Genomic DNA, 20,499 nt, shown 5'->3' with positions numbered 1-20,499 from the left:
GGTGGAATTCAAAAAAATTCTGAGCCTGGTGCCTTGGTAACCCTGCTGCTTGGCCTTTCGATACAAATGTTTCAGTCTGGGCTCTCTGTGTACTTGTACTTTTTTTTAAACACTCTAAGCACAGAAAAAGCACCATCTTTTATCAGGACCATGCAATCCTTTTCCCTAGCATTTTACAATTAAAAAAAAAATCTACTCAAGTTTTCAACAGCCTCTACATCCTTTCTATTCCTATATCCTCAAAATTGAGGTCCTTATTTGAGGAAAGATGTAGGAGCATTGGAGGCAGTTCAGAGGAGGTTCACAAGGTTGATTCCAGAGATGAGGGGTTTGTCATATGAAAAGGGATTGAACAGTTTAGGCTGAAACTCTCTAAAATTGAGAAGAATAAGGAGAGATCAAATTGAGGTTTACAAGGTGATAAAAGGTGTTGGATAAAGTAGATGTGGAGCAGATGCTTCCTCTTGTGGGACATTCTGGGACATTCTGAGAGGTCATAGTCTCAGGATAAGGGGCAGCAAATTTAAAACAGGGAAACTACTTCTCCCAAAGGGTTGTGAATCTGTGGAATTCGCTACCCTAAAGTGCGGTGGATACTGGGACAGTGAGTAAATTTAAGGAGGAGTTAGACAGATTTTTAATTACTAATGAGTTGAAGGGTGTTGGGGAGAAGGCAGGAAAATGGGGATGAGGAGCATGTCAGCCATGGCAGAGTGGACTCGATGGGCCGAATGGCCTAATTCTGCTCCGATATCTTATGAACTTATCCTTTTGACAGTGCGGTGACCAGGACTGCACACACTGCTCTCAGTGTCGAACCACAGATTCATACAGAACTTCCCCACCTTTCAATTCCATAGACAGCGATTGCTAACCTTGGAACACAGCTCCGGTAACCTTAAAGCCAGTTTCGCCATGTTTGGGAGGAGATTTGTCAGCAGATACCAGCGTTCTCCAGGGGGCAACTATGAAGAAAGCAGAAGTGGCAGTCAGAAGTCATGTTAATGCTCAAATGATTTCCCCCCAACCCCTCGCCACACCCCACTCCCCCTCTCCACCCTCCCACTCTGCCTCCCCACCCTTCCCCCCACCCCACCCTCCCACTTCCCCACTCCCCCCCACCCACCCCCATAACTCAACCCACAGTTGCCATGTGACCCTCAGGAGGATGGGATGGGATGTAAATGGCCACTCCTCCGATCATCCGACCCCACTGAAATCAATGGCGTTTCAGCAGGGGGAAGGAGGGAAGTGTACAATGGGATCCTTGGGCCCCCATGGATTGACCCCCGACCCACAGGATTGACCCCCGACCCATAGCCCACAGGATTGACCCCTGGCCCACTTGACTGACCCGTGGCCCACGGCCCACAGGACTTACCCGTGGCCCACGGCCCACAGCCCACAGGACTGACCCCTGGCCCACAGCCCACAGGACTGACCCCTGGCCCATAGCCCACAGGACTGACCCCTGGCCCACAGCCCACAGGACTGACCCCTGGCCCACGGCCCACAGCCCACAGGACTGACCCCTGGCCCACGGCCCAGAGGACTGACCCCTGGCCCACGGCCCACAGGACTGACCCCTGGCCCTGCCAAGATGCTTTGCCTCGCAGATAGCACATTTGATAACAGCCAGTTGCCGGTTCTTCCAACCCGCTCAAAATCTCCCTAGCCCAACACAAGAAGCTTAAAGTTTATTTATTCGTGTCACAAGTAGGCTTACATTAACACTGCAATGAAGTTACTGTGAAAATCCCCTAGTCACCACACTTCCGTTCGGGTTACAGTGAGGGAGAATTTAGCACCTAACCAGGATGGCTTTCGGGCTGTGGGAGGAAACCGGAGCACCCAGAGGAAACCCACACAGACACGGGGAGAATGTGCAGACTCCACATAGACAGTGACCCAAGCCGGGAATCGAACCTGGGTCCCTGGCGCTGTGAGGCAGCCATGCTAACCACTGTGCCACCGTGATGACCCGCTTCCCAAAATGATAGCGGAAAAGGTCTACCTCACCTTCTCAAAGTGTGTGTGCAGTCCAGAGAAGTTCCAAAGGTGGGCATACTTTTGATTGTATTCTTTGATAGCATTCTGTGAATAGAAAGAATTGTTAATTTATTGAACACAAGCAAATCCCTCGTTCTCCCCTCCTGAAAGTATTTATTGTCCTTTCTTGGGATGTGGGTGTCGCTGGCCTGGCCCAGTATTTATTACCCATCCCTAGTTGCCCCTTGAGAAGGTGGTGGGTGATCTGCCATCTTCAACCTGCTGCAGTCCCTGCGGTGTAGGTACACCCACAGTGCTGTTAGGGAGGGAGTTCCAGGATTGTTATTGGACATCAGTCAGTCCGTGCGGTGTAGGTACACCCACAGTGCTGTTAGGGAGGGAGTTCCAGGATTGTTATTGGACATCAGTCAGTCCGTGTGGTGTAGGTACACCCACAGTGCTGTTAGGGAGGGAGTTCCAGGATTGTTATTGGACATCAGTCAGTCCGTGTGGTGTAGGTACACCCACAGTGCTGTTAGGGAGGGAGTTCCAGGATTGTTATTGGACATCAGTCAGTCCGTGTGGTGTAGGTACACCCACAGTGCTGTTAGGGAGGGAGTTCCAGGAGTGTTATTGGACATCAGTCAGTCTGTGTGGTGTAGGTACACCCACAGTGCTGTTAGGGAGGGACTTCAGGATTTTGACCCAGCGACAGTGAAGCAACAGCCGATATATTTCCAAGTCAGGATGGTGAGTAAATTGGAGGGGAACTTGCAAGTGGTGGTGTTCCCCATGTGTCTGCTGCCCTTGTCCTTCTAGATGGTAGAGGTCGTGGGTTTGGAAGGTGCTGCCTTGTAGATGGTAAACATGGCTGCCACTACACATTGGTACTGGACTATATGATAGAGACAGTATTGAGGGAGCTTTACACTGTGTCTAACCCCGTGCTGTACCTGTCCTGGGAGTGATTGATGGGGAGACAGTGTAGAGGGAGCTTTACTCTGTATCTAACCCCGTGCTGTACCTGTCCTGGGAGTGTTTGATGGGGGGACAGTGTAGAGGGAGCTTTACTCTGTATCTAACCCCGTGCTGTACCTGTCCTGGGAGTGTTTGATGGGGGACAGTGTAGAGGGAGCTTTACTCTGTATCTAACCCTGTGCTGTACCTGTCCTGGGAGTGTTTGATGGGGGGACAGTGTAGAGGGAGCTTTACTCTGTATCTAACCCCGTGCTGTACCTGTCCTGGGAGTGTTTGATGGGGGGACAGTGTAGAGGGAGCTTTACTCTGTATCTAACCCCGTGCTGTACCTGTCCTGGGAGTGTTTGATGGGGACAGTGTAGAGGGAGCTTTACTCTGTATCTAACCCCGTGCTGTACCTGTCCTGGGAGTGTTTGATAGGGGACAGTGCAGAGGGAGCTTTACTCTGTATCTAACCCCGTGCTGTACCTGTCCTGGGAATGATTGATGGGGGACAGTGTAGAGGGAGCTTTACTCTGTATCTAACCCCGTGCTGTACCTGTCCTGGGAGTGTTTGATGGGGACAGTGTAGAGGGAGCTTTACTCTGTATCTAACCCCGTGCTGTACCTGTCCTGGGAGTGTTTGATGGGGGACAGTGTAGAGGGAGCTTTATTCTGTATCTTACCCTGTGCTGTACCTGTCCTGGGAGTGTTTGATGGGGGACAGTGTAAAGGGAGCTTTACTCTGTATCTAACCCCGTGCTGTACCTGTCCTGGGAGTAATTGATGGGGAGACAGTGTAGAGGGAGCTTTACTCTGTATCTAACCCCGTGCTGTACCTGTCCTGGGAGTGTTTGATGGGGGGACAGTGTAGAGGGAGCTTTACTCTGTATCTAACCCCGTGCTGTACCTGTCCTGGGAGTGTTTGATGGGGGGACAGTGTAGAGGGAGCTTTACTCTGTATCTAACCCCGTGCTGTACCTGTCCTGGGAGTGTTTGATGGGGGGACAGTGTAGAGGGAGCTTTACTCTGTATTGATTGCTGTAACTGGGGTTTAACACAGAGGCAGCCCCCCAGGCAGTCCCATTACCTCCACATCCTTTGTGGTTTTGAACACTGTCTTGCCCAGCGCCTCCTTAATCACCTCCCACCGCCGGACTTCATCGTGATGCTGAAATAAAATTGATCAGGGGAAGTTATTGTCTTTCCTGCATCTTGTAAATGCCACTCATTCACTGCACATTAACTCACTCCTGCTTATCCTTGTCCCCTTTCAATTGGCAGGTCATGCTGCAGCTGTACAGAACCTTAGGTCGGCCTCATTTAGAATATTATGTACATTTCTGGTCACCACACCACCAGAAGGATGTGGAGGCTTTGGAGAGGGTACAGAAGAGGTTTACCAGAATGCCTGGTCTGGAGGGTATTAGCTGTGAGGAGAGATTGGAGAAACTTGGTTTGTTCTCATTGGAGCGACGGAGATTGAGGGGCGACCTGATAGAGGTTTACAAGATTATGAGCGGTATGGACAGAGTGGATAGTCAGGTGCTCTTTCCTAGGGTGGAAAGATCAATTACTCGGGGGCACAGGTTTATGGTGCGTGGGGAAAAGTGTAGAGGAGATGTGCGAGGCAAGTTTTTTTCACACAGAGGGTGGTGAATGTCTGGAAGGCGCTGCCCAGGGAGGTGGTGGGAGCAGGTACGATAGCATTTAAGGGGCATCTAGACGAATGCATCAATAGGATGGGAATGGAAGCATACAGACTCTAAGTGCTTTTGGTTCTTGTTTTATCATGCATTCGGTACTTGTGAAAGGATATACTGGCACTGGAGGGGGTGCAGAGGAGATTCACTAGGTTGATTCTGGAATTGAGAGGGTTGGCTTATGAGGAGAGACTGAGTAGACTGGGGCTATACTCATTGGAATTCAGAAGAATGAGGGGAGATCTTATAGAAACATATAAGATTATGAAGGGAATCGATAAGATAAAAGCAGGGAAGTTGTTTGCACTGGCAAGTGAAACTAGAACTCGGGGGCATAGCCTCAAAATAAGGGGGAGCAGATTTAGGACTGAGTTGAGGAGGAACTTCTTCACACAAAGGGTTGTGAATCTGTGGAATTCCCTGCCCAGTTGAGGCTCCCTCATTGAATGTTTTTAAGGCAAGGATAGACAGATAGAATTAAGGGTTCTGGTGAGCGGGCGGGTAAGTGGAGCTGAGTCCACAAAAAGATCAGCAATGATCTTATTGAATGGTGGAGCAGACTCGAGGGGCCAGATGGTCTACTCCTGCTCCTAGTTCCTATTAGCTTAGGCAGGCATCATGATCGGCGCATGCTTGGAGGGCCGAAGGGCCTGTTCTTTGTGCTTTGCTGTGTGTTCTTTCCACCTGTACTGATGGTGTGGAATCCCCGGCTCCACACACACCCCCGTTCCTCGATGCTCCACTTGTGTGGAACAATTCTCATCTGCAGTTGTTCAGGTTGGTGATGAGGAGCAGGGATTCTCGCCCACTGATGAGGGGAAGTGTGGGGGAGGGTGGAACACAGAGGAAAATTGCTGAAGCCACTGACCTCCCCCCACAAGAATAAAGAATAGTACAGCATAGAACAGGCCCTTCGGCCCTCCAAGCCTGCTGATCATGATACGCTAACTAAACTAAAACTGGATGCAGTTACGGAGTTCAGATCCTTCCATTCCCATCCTATTCATGTATTTGTCCAGTTGCCTCTTAAATGCTGCTATCGTACCTGCTCCCACCACCTCCCCAGGCAGCGTGCTCCAGACATTCACCACCCGCTTTGTCAAAAAAAACTTCCCTCGCACATCTCCTCTACACTTTTCCCCACACACGTTAAACCAACGTCCCCAGTACTTGACTTTTCTAACCTAGGGAAAAGCTTCTGATTATCCACTCTGTCCATACCCCTCATAATCTTGTAAACCTCTATCAGGTGCCCCCCTTCTCAATCTCTGTCGTTCCAGTGAGAACAAACCAAGTTTCTCCAACCTCTCCTCATAGCTAATGCCCTCCATACCTGGCAGCATCCTGGTAAATCTTTTCTGTACCCTCTCCAATGTCTCCACATCCTTCTGATCGTGTGGCGACCAAAATTGAACACTGTATTCTAATTGTGGCCTAACTAAGTTTCTATAAAGCTGCAACATAACCTGCCGATTTTTATACTCAATGCCCCGGCCAATGAAGGCGATCGTACCTTCTTCACTACCTTCTCCACATGTGTTGCATGTGATTGGTGGACATGTGCACCCAGATCTGTCACTACTCCGAAGGGTTCTAACATTTACTAAATAACTCCTACATGCATTGGACCTTCCAAAATGCATTTTCTCATATTTGTCCAGATTAAACTCCATCTGCCACTTCTCTGTCCAAGTCTCTAACCCATCTATATTTTGCGTCCAGCTCAGATTCAATGAGCCAAAGCTGTATAAAACCCTCAGTCAGGCCGCATTTGGAGTATTGCGTGCGGTTCTGGTCGCCACACTACCAGGAGGACGTGGAAGCTTCGGAGAGAGTGCAAAGAAGGTTCACCAGGATGTTGCCTGGTCTCGAGGGTGTCAGCTATGAGAGGTCGGATAAACTGGGATTGTTTTCACTGGAAAGACGGAGGCCAAGGGGAGACCTGATAGAGGTCTACAAAATGATGAGAGGCACAGACAGGGTGGATAGTCAGGGGCTTTTTCCTCAGGGTGGAAGTGTCAATTACAAGGGGGCACAGGTTCAAGGTGAGAGGGGGATGGTTTAAGGGAGATGTGCGGGGGGAGTTTTTCCACACAGAGAGTGGGTGGGTGCCTGGAACGCGATGCCAGGGGAGGTGGTGGAAGCAGACACATTAGCAACATTTAAGAGGCATCTGGATAGGTACATGCCTGGTCCTCCCATGCCGACACTACAATTAAGAAAGCCCATTAACGCCTCTACTTTCTTAGAAGACTAAGGAAATTTGGCATGTCCGCTACAACTCACACCAACTTTTACAGATGCACCATAGAAAGCATTCTTTCTGTTTGTATCACAGCTTGGTATGGCTCCTGCTCTGCCCAAGACCACAAGACACTACAAAGGGTTGTGAATGTAGCCCAGTCCATCACGCAAACCAGCCTCCCATCCATTCATTCTGTCTACACTTCCCACTGCCTCGGCAAAGCAGCCAGTATAATCAAAAACCCCACGCACCCCGGACATTCTCTCTTCTACCTTTCTCCGTTGGGAAAAGGATACAAAAGTCTGAGGTCACGTACCAACCGACTCAAGAACAGCTTCTTCCCTGCTGCTGTCAGACTTTTGAATGGACCTACTTCGCATTAAGTTGATCCTTCTCTATACCCTAGCTATGAGTCTAACACTACATTCAGCACTCTCTCTATGAACAGTATGTTTTGTCTGTATAGTGCACCAGAAACAATACTTTTCACTGTATGTTAATACATGTGACAATAATAAATCAATTCAAAATCAAATAGGAAGGGAATAGAGGGATATGGACTAAGGGCAGAAGGGTTTTTTTTAAGTTTAGTTTGGTCGGCACAGACTTGGAGGGCTGAAGGGCCTGTTTCTGTGCTGGACTGTTCTTTGTACTTTGTTCAAAGCTGAGATGCTCTGAGCAATTCAAGGGTACATCAGGCCCCGTTCCCCTCCCCTGCTCTCCCCCATCCAGTCACCATCTGAGCCACGTTATCTGCCCACTTTGGTGCCCACAGGTTTGCCCCAACCCCTCAGCGCTCTGAGACAGGGCAGCAAATCCATCCACGGGGGAAATGAAGGCTAAGTTCCCCCATTCGGTTGTGGGGGGAACGCAGAGAAAAGGTGGGTAAATGGAGTTAAGGTATGAATCAGCCACAATCTGAATAGCTCAATGATTATGGGCCAACATTGAGAGTTATTACAGATCAGTTCTAGTTACCAAAAACGTTGTCTTCTTGGTTTGCGTGCTGTAGTTGGCGAAGGGCATCTTCACATAGTCCGGCATCCAGACATCCGCCGCTCCCGGAAATTCGAAGGGAATGATAATTTCCGATGGTATCGGCAACACCTGCAGGGAAGGTCAGGATTCTTTGAGTTCCCAGTTACATTCCACCCCCCCACCCACCTTCTGTTTCCAGAATAGTAGAATCCCTACCATGCAGAAGGAGACCATTTGGCCCATCAGGTCTGCACTGACCCCTCAGGCCCTACCTCCATAACCCCATGTATTTAACCTAGTTAGTCTCTCTGTCACAAAGTGGCAATTTAGCATGGCCAATCCACCAAACCCGCACATCTTTGGACACTAAGGGGCAATTCAGCATGGCCAATCCACCGAACCTACACATCTCTGGACACCAAGGGACAAGGGGTTGGGGGGATGGGGAATGATAAAAGGACAGAACAAGGACTGCCGACAGCTGTGATTAAAGGATGAGGGGGGAACGATAGGGCAAGGCAAAAAGGAGATGGGAATGGGAGGAATGGCTGGCACTGCTGCCTCACAGCGCTAGGGACCCAGGTCCGAATCCCAGCTTGGGTCACTGTCTGTGCAGAGTTTTCACGTTCTCCCCATGTCTCCGTGGGTTTCCTCCGGGTGCTCCAGTTTCCTCCCAAACGTGTGCAGGTTGGGTGGATTGGCCATGCTAAGTTGCTCCTTAATGTCCAAAGATGTGTAGGTTAGTTGGATTGGCCATGCTAAATTGTCCTTTACCAGGCGGCACGGTATCACAGTGGTTAGCACTGCTACTTCACAGCTTCAGGGACCTGGGTTCGATTCCCGGCTCAGGTCACTGTCTGTGTGGAGTCTGCACATTCTTCTTGTGTCTGCGTGAGTTTCCTCCGGGTTCTCTGGTTTCCTCCCGCAGTCCAAAGATGTGTAGGTTAGGTTGATTGGCCATGCTAAAAATTGCCCTTAGTGTCCTAAGATGCGTCGGTTAGAGAGATTAGTGGGTAAATATGTCGAGATTATGGGGATAGGGCCTGGGTGGGATTGTGGTCAGTGCAGACTCGATGAGCTTAATGGCCTCCTTCTGTACTTGCAGTTTTCTATGATCCAAAGGTTAGGTTAGGGTGGATTGGCCATGCTAAATTGTCCCTTAGTGTCCAAAGATGTGCAGGTTAGATGGATTGGCCATGCTAAATTGTCCCTTAGTGTCCAAAGATGTGCAGGTTAGGTGGATTGGCCATGCTAAATTGCCCCTTAGTGTCCAAAGATGTGCAGGTTAGATGGATTGGCCATGCTAAATTGTCCCTTAGTGTCCAAAGATGTGCAGGTTAGGTGGATTGGCCATGCTAAATTGCCCCTTAGTGTCCAAAGATGTGTAGGTTAGGTGGATTGGCCATGCTAAATTGCCCCTTAGTGTCCAAAGATGTGCAGGTTAGGTGGATTGGCCATGCTAAATTGTCCCTTAGTGTCCAAAGATGTGTAGGTTAGGTGGATTGGCCATGCTAAATTGCCCCTTAGTGTCAGGGGGACCAGCAGGGTAAATATATGGGGTTACGGGAATAGGGCCTGGGTGGAATTATGGTCAGTGCAGACTCAATGGGCTGAATGGCCTCATCCTACACTGTAGGGATTCTATGATAAGGGCTGAAGTGTCCAGTGACAGTAGAACAGGTGTTTAAAGGGAGAGCAGACGGGAGAACAGGTAAACTGAGGGGGAATTCACCTCCCCTCACTGTCGACCCCTCCAGTGTTTCGAGAAAGCCCCTCTTCACTCACCTCAACACAGATAGTGTGGTTGGGTGCCGGCTGGAGAGGTGGCAACTCCGGGCGCAACTGGGCAAGTTTTCCCAGCTGCTCCGGCCTGGCGACGCCTGGATTGGAGTTCTCGGAACACCGAGGTTGGTCACTCGCTCCTGTCCTGGCTGGCTGCGGGAGTTTGGCATTCCCTTCCATCCGGCCCTCTGAATGTGTGCGGTGGGAGCTCATCCTTCTGCGCGTGGCACCCCGCTGTGGGGCGGTGGGGACGGTGGGCCAGACTGGCAAAGGCTGTTTGAAAAAAAGCAGATTGGATTTGCAGCTTCAGTGAAAGCACAAGATATAGCAGCAGAAGTAGGCCATTCAGCCCCTCCAACCCACATAAGACCATAAAATATAGGAGCAGAATTTGGCCATTCGGCCCACTGAGTCTGCCCTGCCATTCAGAAGACCATGAGATATAGAAGTAGGCCATTCAGCCCCTCAAGCCCACTCTGCCATAAGACCATAAAATATAGGAGCATATTATGGCCATTCGGCCCATTGAGTCTGCCCTGCCATTCAGAAGACCATGAGATATAGAGGTAGGCCATTCAGCCCCTTGAGCCCACTCTGCCAAACATCAGACCATAAGATGTAGCAGCAGAAGGCAGCCATTCGGCCGCTCGAGCGACTCCACCATTCATGAGAGATAGGAGCAGAATTAGGCCATTCGGCCCATCAAATCTGCTCCACCATTCGATCATGGCTAATAAGTTTCTCAGCCCCATTCTCCTGCCTTTTCATTGTAAGCTTTGACCCCCCCCTTACCAATCAAGAACCTTTCTATCTCTGTCTTAAATACACTCAGTGACCCGGCCTCCACAACGAGTTCCACAGATTCACCAAACCCTCTGGCTGAAGGAAATTCCTCCTCAGTTCTTAAGGTTGTTCCCTTCGCTCTGAGACTGTGCCACTCGGATCCGAGTCTCTCCTACTGAAGTTTAAAGTTAATTTACTAATGTCACAGGTAGGCTTACATTAACACTGCAATGAAGTTACAGTGAAAATCCCCAAGTTGCCACACTCCGGCATCTGTTCGGGTTCACTGAGGGAGAATTTAGCACCGAACCAGCACATCTTTCGGACTGTGGGAGGAAACCGGAGCACCTGGAGGAAACCCACACAGACACGGGGAGAACGTGCAGACTCCACACAGACAGCAACTCGAGCCGGGAATCGAACCTGGGTCCTAATGGAAACATCTTCCCCAGGCCCACTCTATCCAGGCTTTTCAGTGTTACAGAGGAATACAAATGCCTAACACTCAATCTTTATGCCCCAGTTGTGGTGAGGCCACAACTGGGGGTGATGTATTAAATTCTGTCTGAACAATTTATTCGAGTTTTTCGAGGAAGTCGCAACCAGAATGGACAAGAGGGGAACCTGTAGATGTGTTGTACTTGGACATCCAAAAGGCATTTGGCGAGGTACTTTCTTTTTATTATTAGTCACAAGTTGACTTACATTACATCTTTCTCCCCGTGTCTGCGTGGGTTTCCTCCGGGTGCTCCGGTTTCCTCCCACAGTCCAAAGATGTGCAGGTTAGGTGTACTGGCCATGCTAAATTGTCTCTTAGTGTCAGGGGATTAGCTAGGGTAAATGCAGGGGGTGGGGGGGGGGGAGCGGTTACGGGAATAGGGCCTGGGTGGGATTGTTGTTGGTGCAGACCCAATGGGCCAAATGGCCTCCTTCTGCACTGTAGGGATTCTATGATTAACACTGCAATGAAGTTAGCGTGAAAATCCGCTAGTCGCCACACTCCCGCGCCTGTTCGGGTACACCAGCACATCTGGGAGGAAACCCACGCAGCCACAGGGAGAACACGCAGACTCCACACAGACAGCAACCCGATCCGGGAATCGAATCTAGGTCCCTGGTGTTGTGAGGCAGCAGTGTTAAACCACTGTACCACCAAGCAGAGAGGCCAGAGAAGCTGGGATTGTTTGCCTCACAGCACAGAAGGTTATACAGAGATAAGATTTAAAAATGATGACTGGTCTTGATAAAGCAAGGACAATCTGGCTGACTGCTGCCAGGTCAGGTCGGGTCGGTAACCAAAGGGACACAGATTTAGACACACAGGCAAGAGGAGGAAACTCTTTTTCCCCTCTCAGCGAGTGGTTAGCACTGCTGCTTCACAGCTCCAGGGGCCTGGGTTCGAACCCTGGCTCGGGTCACTGTCTGTGTGGAGCCTACACATTCACCCCGTGTCTGCGTGGGTTTCCTCCGAGTGCTCCGGTTTCCTCCCTCAGTCGAAAGACGTGCGGACACTAATTGCCCCTTAGTGTCCCGGGACTGCATAGGTTAGAGTAAGTCGTAGGTAAAATAGGTAGGGAGATGGGAATCAGGCCTGGCTGGGATTGTGGTCGGTGCAGACTCGATGGGCCGAATGGCCTCTTTCTGCACTGTAGGGATTCTATGATTCTATAATAGGGTGGTTCACCCCTCTCTGCAGGCAGTGTTGCAACGAGGAAAGACCAGCAATGCTGTGACAGCGGCTGGGGAATCTGTTATCCAGCTTGCTGGTTGAGGGAACAGTATTGGCCAGGACTGATCTATCCCGCTTTACTCATAGAAAGATGGTTCTGGTTGTGGAGGGTCAGTCCTCTCAGCTCCAGGACACGTCTGTTGGAGTTCCTCAGCGTTAGTGTCCTAGGCCCAACCATCTTCAGCTGCTTCATTAATGACCTTCACTCCACCATAAGGTCAGAAGTGAGGGTGTTCGCTGAGGATTGCACAATGTTCAACATCATTCACCGCTCCTCAAATATTGAAATAGTCTGTGTCCTCATGCAGCAAGACCTGGGCAGTATCCAGGCTTGGACTGACAAGTGGCAAAATAACATTCACGCCAGGCAATGTCCATCTCCAACAAGAGAGGATCTAACCATCACTCCTGGATGTTCAATGGCATTGCCATCGCTGAGTTCCCCCTACTATCTACATCCTGGGGGTTTACCAGAAACTGAACTGGACCCAGCCATATCAATAGTGTGGTTCAGTGGAGCAATTTTTTCACACAGAGGGTGGTGAGTGTCTGGAATGAGCTGCCAGAGGTAATGGTAGAGGCAGGTACAATTTTGTCTTTTTAAAAGCGTTTAGACAGTTACGCGGGTAAGATGCGTACAGAGAGATATGGACCAAACACGAGCAATTGGGACCAGCTTAGTGAGTTAAAAAAAAGGGCAACATGGACAAGTTGGGCTGAAGGACCTGTTTCCATGCTGCAAACTTCTGATTACCTGACTTTGACCACAGCAGGTCAGAGGCTGGGAATCCTGCGGAGAGTAACTCACCTCCTGACTCCCCCCAAAGCCTGTTCCCCCATCTACAAGGCACAAGTCAGGAGTGTGATGGAGTACTCCCCACTTGCCTGGATGGGTGCAGCTCCAACAACACTCAAGAAGCTCAACACCATCCAGGACAAAGCAGCCCTGCTTGATTGGCCCCCCATCCACAAACATTCACTCCCTCCACCACCGACGCTCAGTAGCAGCAGTGTGTACCATCGACAAGATGCACTGCAGCAACTCATCCTTAGACAGCACCTTCCAAACCCACGAAGTCTACCATCTAGAAGGACAAGGGCAGCAGATACATGGGGAACACCACCACCTGCAAGTTCCCCTCCAAGCCACTCACCACCCTGACTTGGAAATATATCGGCCGTTCCTTCACTGTCGCTGGGTCAAAATCCTGGAACTCCCTTCCTAACAGCACTGTGGGTGTACCTACACCACACGGACTGACTGATGCCCAATAACAATCCTGGAACTCCCTCCCTAACAGCACTGTGGGTGTACCTACACCACACAGACTGACTGATGCCCAATAACAATCCTGGAACTCCCTCCCTAACAGCACTGTGGGTGTACCTACACCACACAGACTGACAGATGCCCAATAACAATCCTGGAACTCCCTCCCTAACAGCACTATCGGTGTACCTACACCACACAGACTGACTGATGTCCAATAACAATCCTGGAACTCCCTCCCTAACAGCACTGTGGGTGTACAGTGTGCAGACAGACAACTGCTCTACCCAGCACCTTTGGAAGCATGGGGCGACAGCACTCCCTTACTCTATGAAAGAATAACGGACTCAGACACCAAGTGATCTGCCAAGTGATTTGCCAGTGTGTTGTAACGTTCCACAATTGGGATGGCACAGCTGATATTTTCCCTTGTCTCTCTCTCTTTCCTGACATTGGTCCCTTGTGGAACTGAAGGTTTCTGGTTGGTTGGGTTCAGAGCTAATCTGACAGAGCCACTCCCTTGCTGCCAGCAAGTCAGAAACAAAGGACAAACCACAGTGCCCCTGTCTTGGTCTCCTTACTTGAGAAAGGATATACTGGCACCGGAGGGGGTGCAGAGGAGATTCACTAGGTTGATTCCGGAGTTGAGAGGGTTTGTTTATGAAGAGAGACGGAGTCGACTGGGGCTATACTCATTGGAATTCAGAAGAATGAGAGAGGATCTTAGAGAAACATATAAGGTTATGAAGGGAATAGATTAGATCGAAGCAGGGAAGTTGTTTCCACTGGCGGGTGAAACTAGAACTAGGGGGCATGGCCTCAAAATAACGGGGAGCAGATTTAGGACTGAGTTGAGGAGAAACTTCTTCACACAAAGGGTTGTGAATCTGTGGAATTCCCTGCCCAGTTGAGGCTACCTCATTGAATTTTCTTAAGGAAAGGATAGATAGATTTGTGAACAATAAAAGAATTGAGGGTGATGGTGAGTGGGTGGGTAAGTGGAACCGAGTCCACAAAAAGATCAGCTATCATCAGCCATCAACTATCCCTTGACTTCAGATTGGCAGGGCGACACAGTGGTTAGCACTGCCGCCTCGCAGCGCCAGGGGGCCAGGCTTTGATTCCCGGCTTGGGTCACTGTCTGTGTGGAGTCTGCACATTCTCTCCCGTGTCTGCGTGGGTTTCCTCCGGGTGCTCCGGTTTCCTCCCACAGTCCGAAAGACACGCTGGTTAGATGCTAAATTCTCCCTCAGTGTAACCCGATCAGGCGCTGGAGTGTGGCAACTAGGAGATTTTCACAGTGACTTCATTGCAGTGTTAATGTAAGCCTACTTGTGACCAATAAATAAACTTTAGATTGGAGAAGATGGGCCCAGTCTCCTGAAGAAAACTGTGATTGAGAAGGTTCAAAATGACAAGGGACCAGCAACAAGAGGGAGAAACTGTGCCCATCGATGGCAGAAGGGCCTGGAAGCAGAGGACACCAATTCAAGGACCAATGGCAACGTTAGGAGAAACATTTTGGGACATATCGGATCTGAAAGGGTTCAGGAACATGGTGGAGGCAAAGCCAACATCTCATGTTGTCTGAAGTGAAAGCATTGTTTCAGGATGTATCACAGCTTGGGACGGCTCCTGCTCTGTCCAAGGCTGCAAGAAACTACAAGGGTTCCTGAACGAGTACACAGGGGAGAAGGAAAGGAGAGGGTGCAGAACGTCGTGTTACAGTCATAACAAGGTGTAGTGAAAGAACAACTTAATGCAAGGTAGGTCCATTTGTAAGTCTGACAGCAGCAGGGAAGAAACACTGCTCGAGTCAGTTAGTACGTGACCTCAGACTTTTGAATCTTTTTCCTGATGGAAGAAGGTGGAAGAGAGAATATCCAGGACGCGTCCATCACGCAAACCAGCCTCCCATCCATTGATTCCGTCTACACTTCCCGCTGCCTCGGGAAAAGCAGCCAGCATAATCAAGGACCCCACACAGCCCGGACATTCTCTCACGACAGATCAGCCATGATCTTATTGAATGGCAGGGCAGGCTCGAAGGGCCAGATGGCCTACTCCTGCTCCTATTTCTTATGTTCTCCCATCAGGAAAAGGATACAAAAGTCTGAGGTCACGTACCAACTGACTCGTGAACAGCTTCTTCCCTGCTGCTGTCAGACTTACGAATGGACTGACCTTGCATTAAGTTGTTCTTTCACTACACCCTTGTTATGACTGTAACACTACGTTCTGCAGTCTCTCCTTTCTTTCTCCCGTGTACTCTATACTTTGTCTGGATAGTGCACAAGAAACAATACTTTTCACTGTATCCCAATACATGTGACAATAATAAATCAAACAATACTTTTCACTGTGTCCCAATACACGTGACAATAATAAATCAAATTAAAGGGGCAGTCAGCGAGCAAGGATTAGGGTCTGCTACACAATTCTGCAGTGAGCTGAATTGGGATTGAGGGGCTGAATGGCTTCCTGTGCTGTGCTCATTTTACAGAGCTCCAGAGTGTCTACGTCTTGGGTGACATGTGCAGCCTGTGGGCAGTTCACCCCTGACTGATAAAACAAGGCTTTCCCACAGTGTTCAAGTCTTTTAAGGTTTGATGGATTAAGATTCCCCAGTTGAATTGCAGGCTTGTAAAGGTGACAGCAGATATAAAGCAAGAGGGTTGTGACACACACACACATACACACACAATCACACACTCTCTCTCTTTCTCACACACACACACACAGACTCACACACCATGACACACACAATAACACACAGTCGCACACACATAGTTGCACACAGTGACACACACACAGCAACACAAAGACAGTCTCTCTCTCTCTCTCACTCACACACACACACACAGTAACACAGTCTCTCTCTTCCTCTTTCTCTTTCTTTCTCTCTCACACACAGTCTCTCTCACATACATAAACACACAGTAACACAGACAGTCTCACTCTCACTCTCACTCTCTCTCTCACTCTCTCACACACACACACACACACACACAGTAACACAGACAATCTCCTTCTCTCACACACACACACAGTAACACAGACAATCTCCTTCTCTCACACACACACACAGTAACACAGACAATCTCCTTCTCACACACACTAACACACTCACCTCTCTGTCTCTTTCTCCAGGAAGTTGAAATAGTTGAAACTCACAAAAGACTTGAGGGTCACGTGATCCACTCGGCCCTCCAATCAGAGGCCGGCACCTCCTTCCGCTATTGCAACAGTGAAAGTGAAAGTTCATTCCCCCCGTCCCTTCCTGGAAATCCAGGCCAGCTCCCCAGGACAACATTGTAGGAGGAGTCCCGGCCTGGGGTTCAGTGTGGGCTGGGGAGGGGGTCAGTGTGGGCTGGGGTGGGGGAGATGGGGAGGGGGAGGAGGAGATGGGGTGAGGGGGAGATGGGGGGGTGAGGGGGAGATGGGGAGGGGGAGGTGGAGAGATGGGGAGGGGGAGATGGAGATGGGGAGGGGGGTCAGGCTGGGCTGGGATGGGGGGAGGGGGTCAGTGTGGGAAGGGGAAGGGGGTCAGTGTGGGAGAGGGAGGGGGAGGGGGAGAGGGAGGGGGTCAGTGTGGGAGGGGGAGAGGGAGGGGGTCAGTGTGGGAGGGGGAGAGGGAGGGGGTCAGTGTGGGAGGGGAAGAGGGAGGGGGTCAGTGTGGGAGGGGGAGAGGGAGGGGGGTCAGCGTGGGAGGGGGAGGGCGGTCAGTGTGGGAGGGGGAAGGGGGTCAGTGTGGGAGGGGGAGGGGGGTCAGTGTGGGAGGGGGAGGGGGGTCAGTGTGGGGGGGGGAAGGGGGTCAGTGTGGGGGGGGGAAGGGGGTCAGTGTGGGAGGGGGAAGGGGGTCAGTGGGGGAGGGGGAAGGGGGTCAGTGGGGGAGGGGGGAAGGGGGTCAGTGGGGGAGGGGGGAAGGGGGTCAGTGGGGGAGGGGGGAAGGGGGTCAGTGGGGGAGGGGGGAAGGGGGTCAGTGGGGGAGGGGGGAAGGGGGTCAGTGGGGGAGGGGGAAGGGGGTCAGTGTGGGAGGGGAAGGGGTAAGGGTGTCAGTGTGGGAGGGGGAGGGGGAAGGTGGTCAGTGTGGGAGGGGGTGGGGGAAGGGGGTCAGTGTGGGAGGGGATATGGGGAGGGGGGGATCAGGCTGGGGTGGGGAGGGGGTCAGTGTGGGGTAGGGAGGGGGAAGGGGGGTCAGTCTGGGCTGGGGAGGGGGATGGGGGGGTCAGTCTGGGCTGGGGAGGGGGAAGGGGGGTCAGTCTGGGCTGGGGAGGGGGAAGGGGGGTCAGTCTGGGCTGGGGAGGGGGAAGGGGGGTCAGTCTGGGCTGGGGAGGGGGAAGGGGGGTCAGTCTGGGCTGGGGAGGGGGAAGGGGGGTCAGTCTGGGCTGGGGAGGGGGAAGGGGGGTCAGTCTGGGCTGGGGAGGGGGAAGGGGGGTCAGTCTGGGCTGGGGAGGGGGAAGGGGGGTCAGTCTGGGCTGGGGAGGGGGAAGGGGGGTCAGTCTGGGCTGGGGAGGGGGAAGGGGGGTCAGTCTGGGCTGGGGAGGGGGAAGGGGGGTCAGTCTGGGCTGGGGAGGGGGAAGGGGGGTCAGTCTGGGCTGGGGAGGGGGATGGGGGGGTCAGTCTGGGCTGGGGAGGGGGAAGGGGGGTCAGTCTGGGCTGGGGAGGGGGAAGGGGGGTCAGTCTGGGCTGGGGAGGGGGATGGGGGGGTCAGTCTGGGCTGGGGAGGGGGAAGGGGGGTCAGTCTGGGCTGGGGAGGCGGGTGTTTAGTGATCAGCCACAAGACACCAGCGAGGCACACGGAGAAACAAAACTATGGTCCGGTTTCTGGGAGGCTGGTGCCTGGTACTCACTGCGAGAGGCACGGCGAGCTCTGGGAGGGGGGGGGTTCAAAGTGTTCAGAGAGAGAGAAAAGGAGGGCAGCAGGCTGAGCCACTAAAAATAACATGACCCAAATCAGGCCGCATTCAAACACGTCAATTCGAATCGCCTGTTTTAATGCATTCCCCAGCTCCCTCGGGGGGGCACAGAAATATTCCACAGAATGACGTACTTTGTGTCGGACTGGGGCAGGGCCAGTTGGGGGGAGGCTGGCTGGGCTTAACTTTAGATCAGATTGGGTGGCACTGCGGGTTGGCACTGCTGTCTCACAATGCCAGGGACCCAGGTTCAATTGCCAGCCTCGGGTCACTGTCTGTCTGTGTGGAGTCTGCACATTCTCCCAGTGTCTGCGTGGGTTTCCTCCGGATGCTGCTCCTACAGTCCAAAGATGTGCGGGTTAGGTGGATTGGCCATGCTAAATTGCCCCTTAGTGTCCAAAGATGTGTGGGTTAGGTGGATTGGCCATGCTAAATTGCGCCTTAGTGTCCAAAGATGTGAAGGTTAGGTGGATTGACCATGCTAAATTGCGCCTTAGTGTCAGGGGAAAAGGCAGGATAAATACATAAGAAAGAACATAAGAAATAGGAGCAGGAGTAGGCCACCTCGCCCTTCGAGCCTGTCCTGCCAGAGGTGACAGGGATAAGGCCTGGGTGGGATTGTGGTCAGTGCAGTCTCGATGGGCTGAATGGCCTCCTTCTGCACTGCAGGGATTCTATAACTCACCTGGCGAGACGGAAGTGCCCACAGGCCTGGAAAAATTCAGAGATCCTGGGAGGAGTCCTTCAAACATGGTGGAGTCATTGACAGGAGGGGAGAGAGTTTGAGATGGGGGGGGGGTGCAGTGGAGTATTACTTTAAGGACTGTTGCTTAGGTAATCCTGTGTCATTGGGCACGCTTGGCTCACTGATGAGGGATTGGGATTTGATTTTGGACCTCTGGAAGGACTGGGAAATTGGATTCCAATATCGCAATAGCTTTCACACACCTCTAGATGCCACTGTCCCCCACACTATACCCACTACCATCCACTGGACCAGAGCAATGACGGACGCAGGCTCTTCCAGAGTCAGTGATCCAGCACGTCAAAATATTATTCAACATCAGGGCACTCGGCTCAACGCTGTCCCCATCAAACACTCCCCGGACAGGTACAGCATGGGGTTAGATACAGAGTAAAGCTCCCTCTACACTGTCCCCATCAAACACTCCCAGGACAGGTACAGCACGGGGTTAGATACAGAGTAAAGCTCCCTCTACACTGTCCCCCATCAAACACTCCCAGGACAGGTACAGCACGGGGTTAGATACAGAGTAAAGCTCCCTCTACACTGTCCCCCATCAAACACTCCCAGGACAGGTACAGCACGGGGTTAGATACAGAGTAAAGCTCCCTCTACACTGTCCCCCATCAAACACTCCCAGGACAGGTACAGCACGGGGTTAGATACAGAGTAAAGCTCCCTCTACACTGTCCCCCATCAAACACTCCCAGGACAGGTACAGCACGGGGTTAGATACAGAGTAAAGCTCCCTCTACACTGTCCCCCATCAAACACTTCCAGGACAGGTACAGCACGGGGTTAGATAAGAGTAAAGCTCCCTCTACACTGTCCCCATCAGTGCTGAGACTATTAATTATATTATGCTATAGATGGCTCCATAACTAAGCCCCATCGTGTCCACATTCATTGTCAGATGATAGAGGAGGGACATGTCGGATAACTAATCAGAATATCAGGTCTCGTCATTGACTACAAGTCCGATACACCATAGCAACATTCCTTTACTTACAATCCTTTCAATCACTACAGTGCAAAAGGAAGCCATTCAGCCCATCGAGTCTGCACCAATTCTCCGACAGAGCATCCCACCTCAGTCCTGTACCTGTAACCCCATGTTTATCCTGTTAATCCCCTAACCTGCACATCTTTGGACACTAAGGGGCAATTTAGCATGGCCAGTCCACCTAATCTGCACATCTTTGGACACTAAGGGGCAATTTAGCATGGCCAATCCACCTAACCTGCACATCTTTGGACACTAAAGGGCAATTTAGCATGGCCAATCCACCTAACCCACACATCTTTGGGACACTAAGGGGCAATTTAGCATGGCCAATCCACCTAACCCGCACATCTTTGGGACACTAAGGGGCAATTTAGCATGGCCAATCCACCTAAC

At 51.4% G+C, this 20,499-nt stretch overlaps 1 protein-coding gene across 1 annotated transcript in view; it reads right to left on the bottom strand.

Moving 5' to 3' along the window:
- Positions 1-16,684, bottom strand: part of LOC145361346 (poly(ADP-ribose) glycohydrolase-like) — a 48,780-nt gene extending 32,096 nt beyond the window's left edge. The window contains exons 1-6 of the mRNA XM_080217018.1: positions 16,567-16,684; positions 9,658-9,927; positions 7,873-8,001; positions 4,037-4,117; positions 2,020-2,094; positions 876-965 (exon numbers count right to left, since the gene is read on the bottom strand). Of these exons, the coding sequence (XP_080073144.1) occupies positions 876-965; positions 2,020-2,094; positions 4,037-4,117; positions 7,873-8,001; positions 9,658-9,867 (585 nt within the window). The 5' untranslated portion in view covers positions 9,868-9,927; positions 16,567-16,684. The remainder of the gene's footprint in view (positions 1-875; positions 966-2,019; positions 2,095-4,036; positions 4,118-7,872; positions 8,002-9,657; positions 9,928-16,566) is intronic.
- Between the last annotated feature and the right edge of the window lie 3,815 nt (positions 16,685-20,499).

The sequence above is a fragment of the Carcharhinus amblyrhynchos genome, chromosome 34 (genome assembly GCF_965287045.1).
Source record: "Carcharhinus amblyrhynchos chromosome 34, sCarAmb.v2.hapA, whole genome shotgun sequence".
Lineage (NCBI taxonomy): Eukaryota > Metazoa > Chordata > Chondrichthyes > Carcharhiniformes > Carcharhinidae > Carcharhinus > Carcharhinus amblyrhynchos.
The sequence above is the reverse complement of the archived record's forward strand: the minus strand, read 5'-3'. Positions and strand labels throughout refer to the sequence as shown.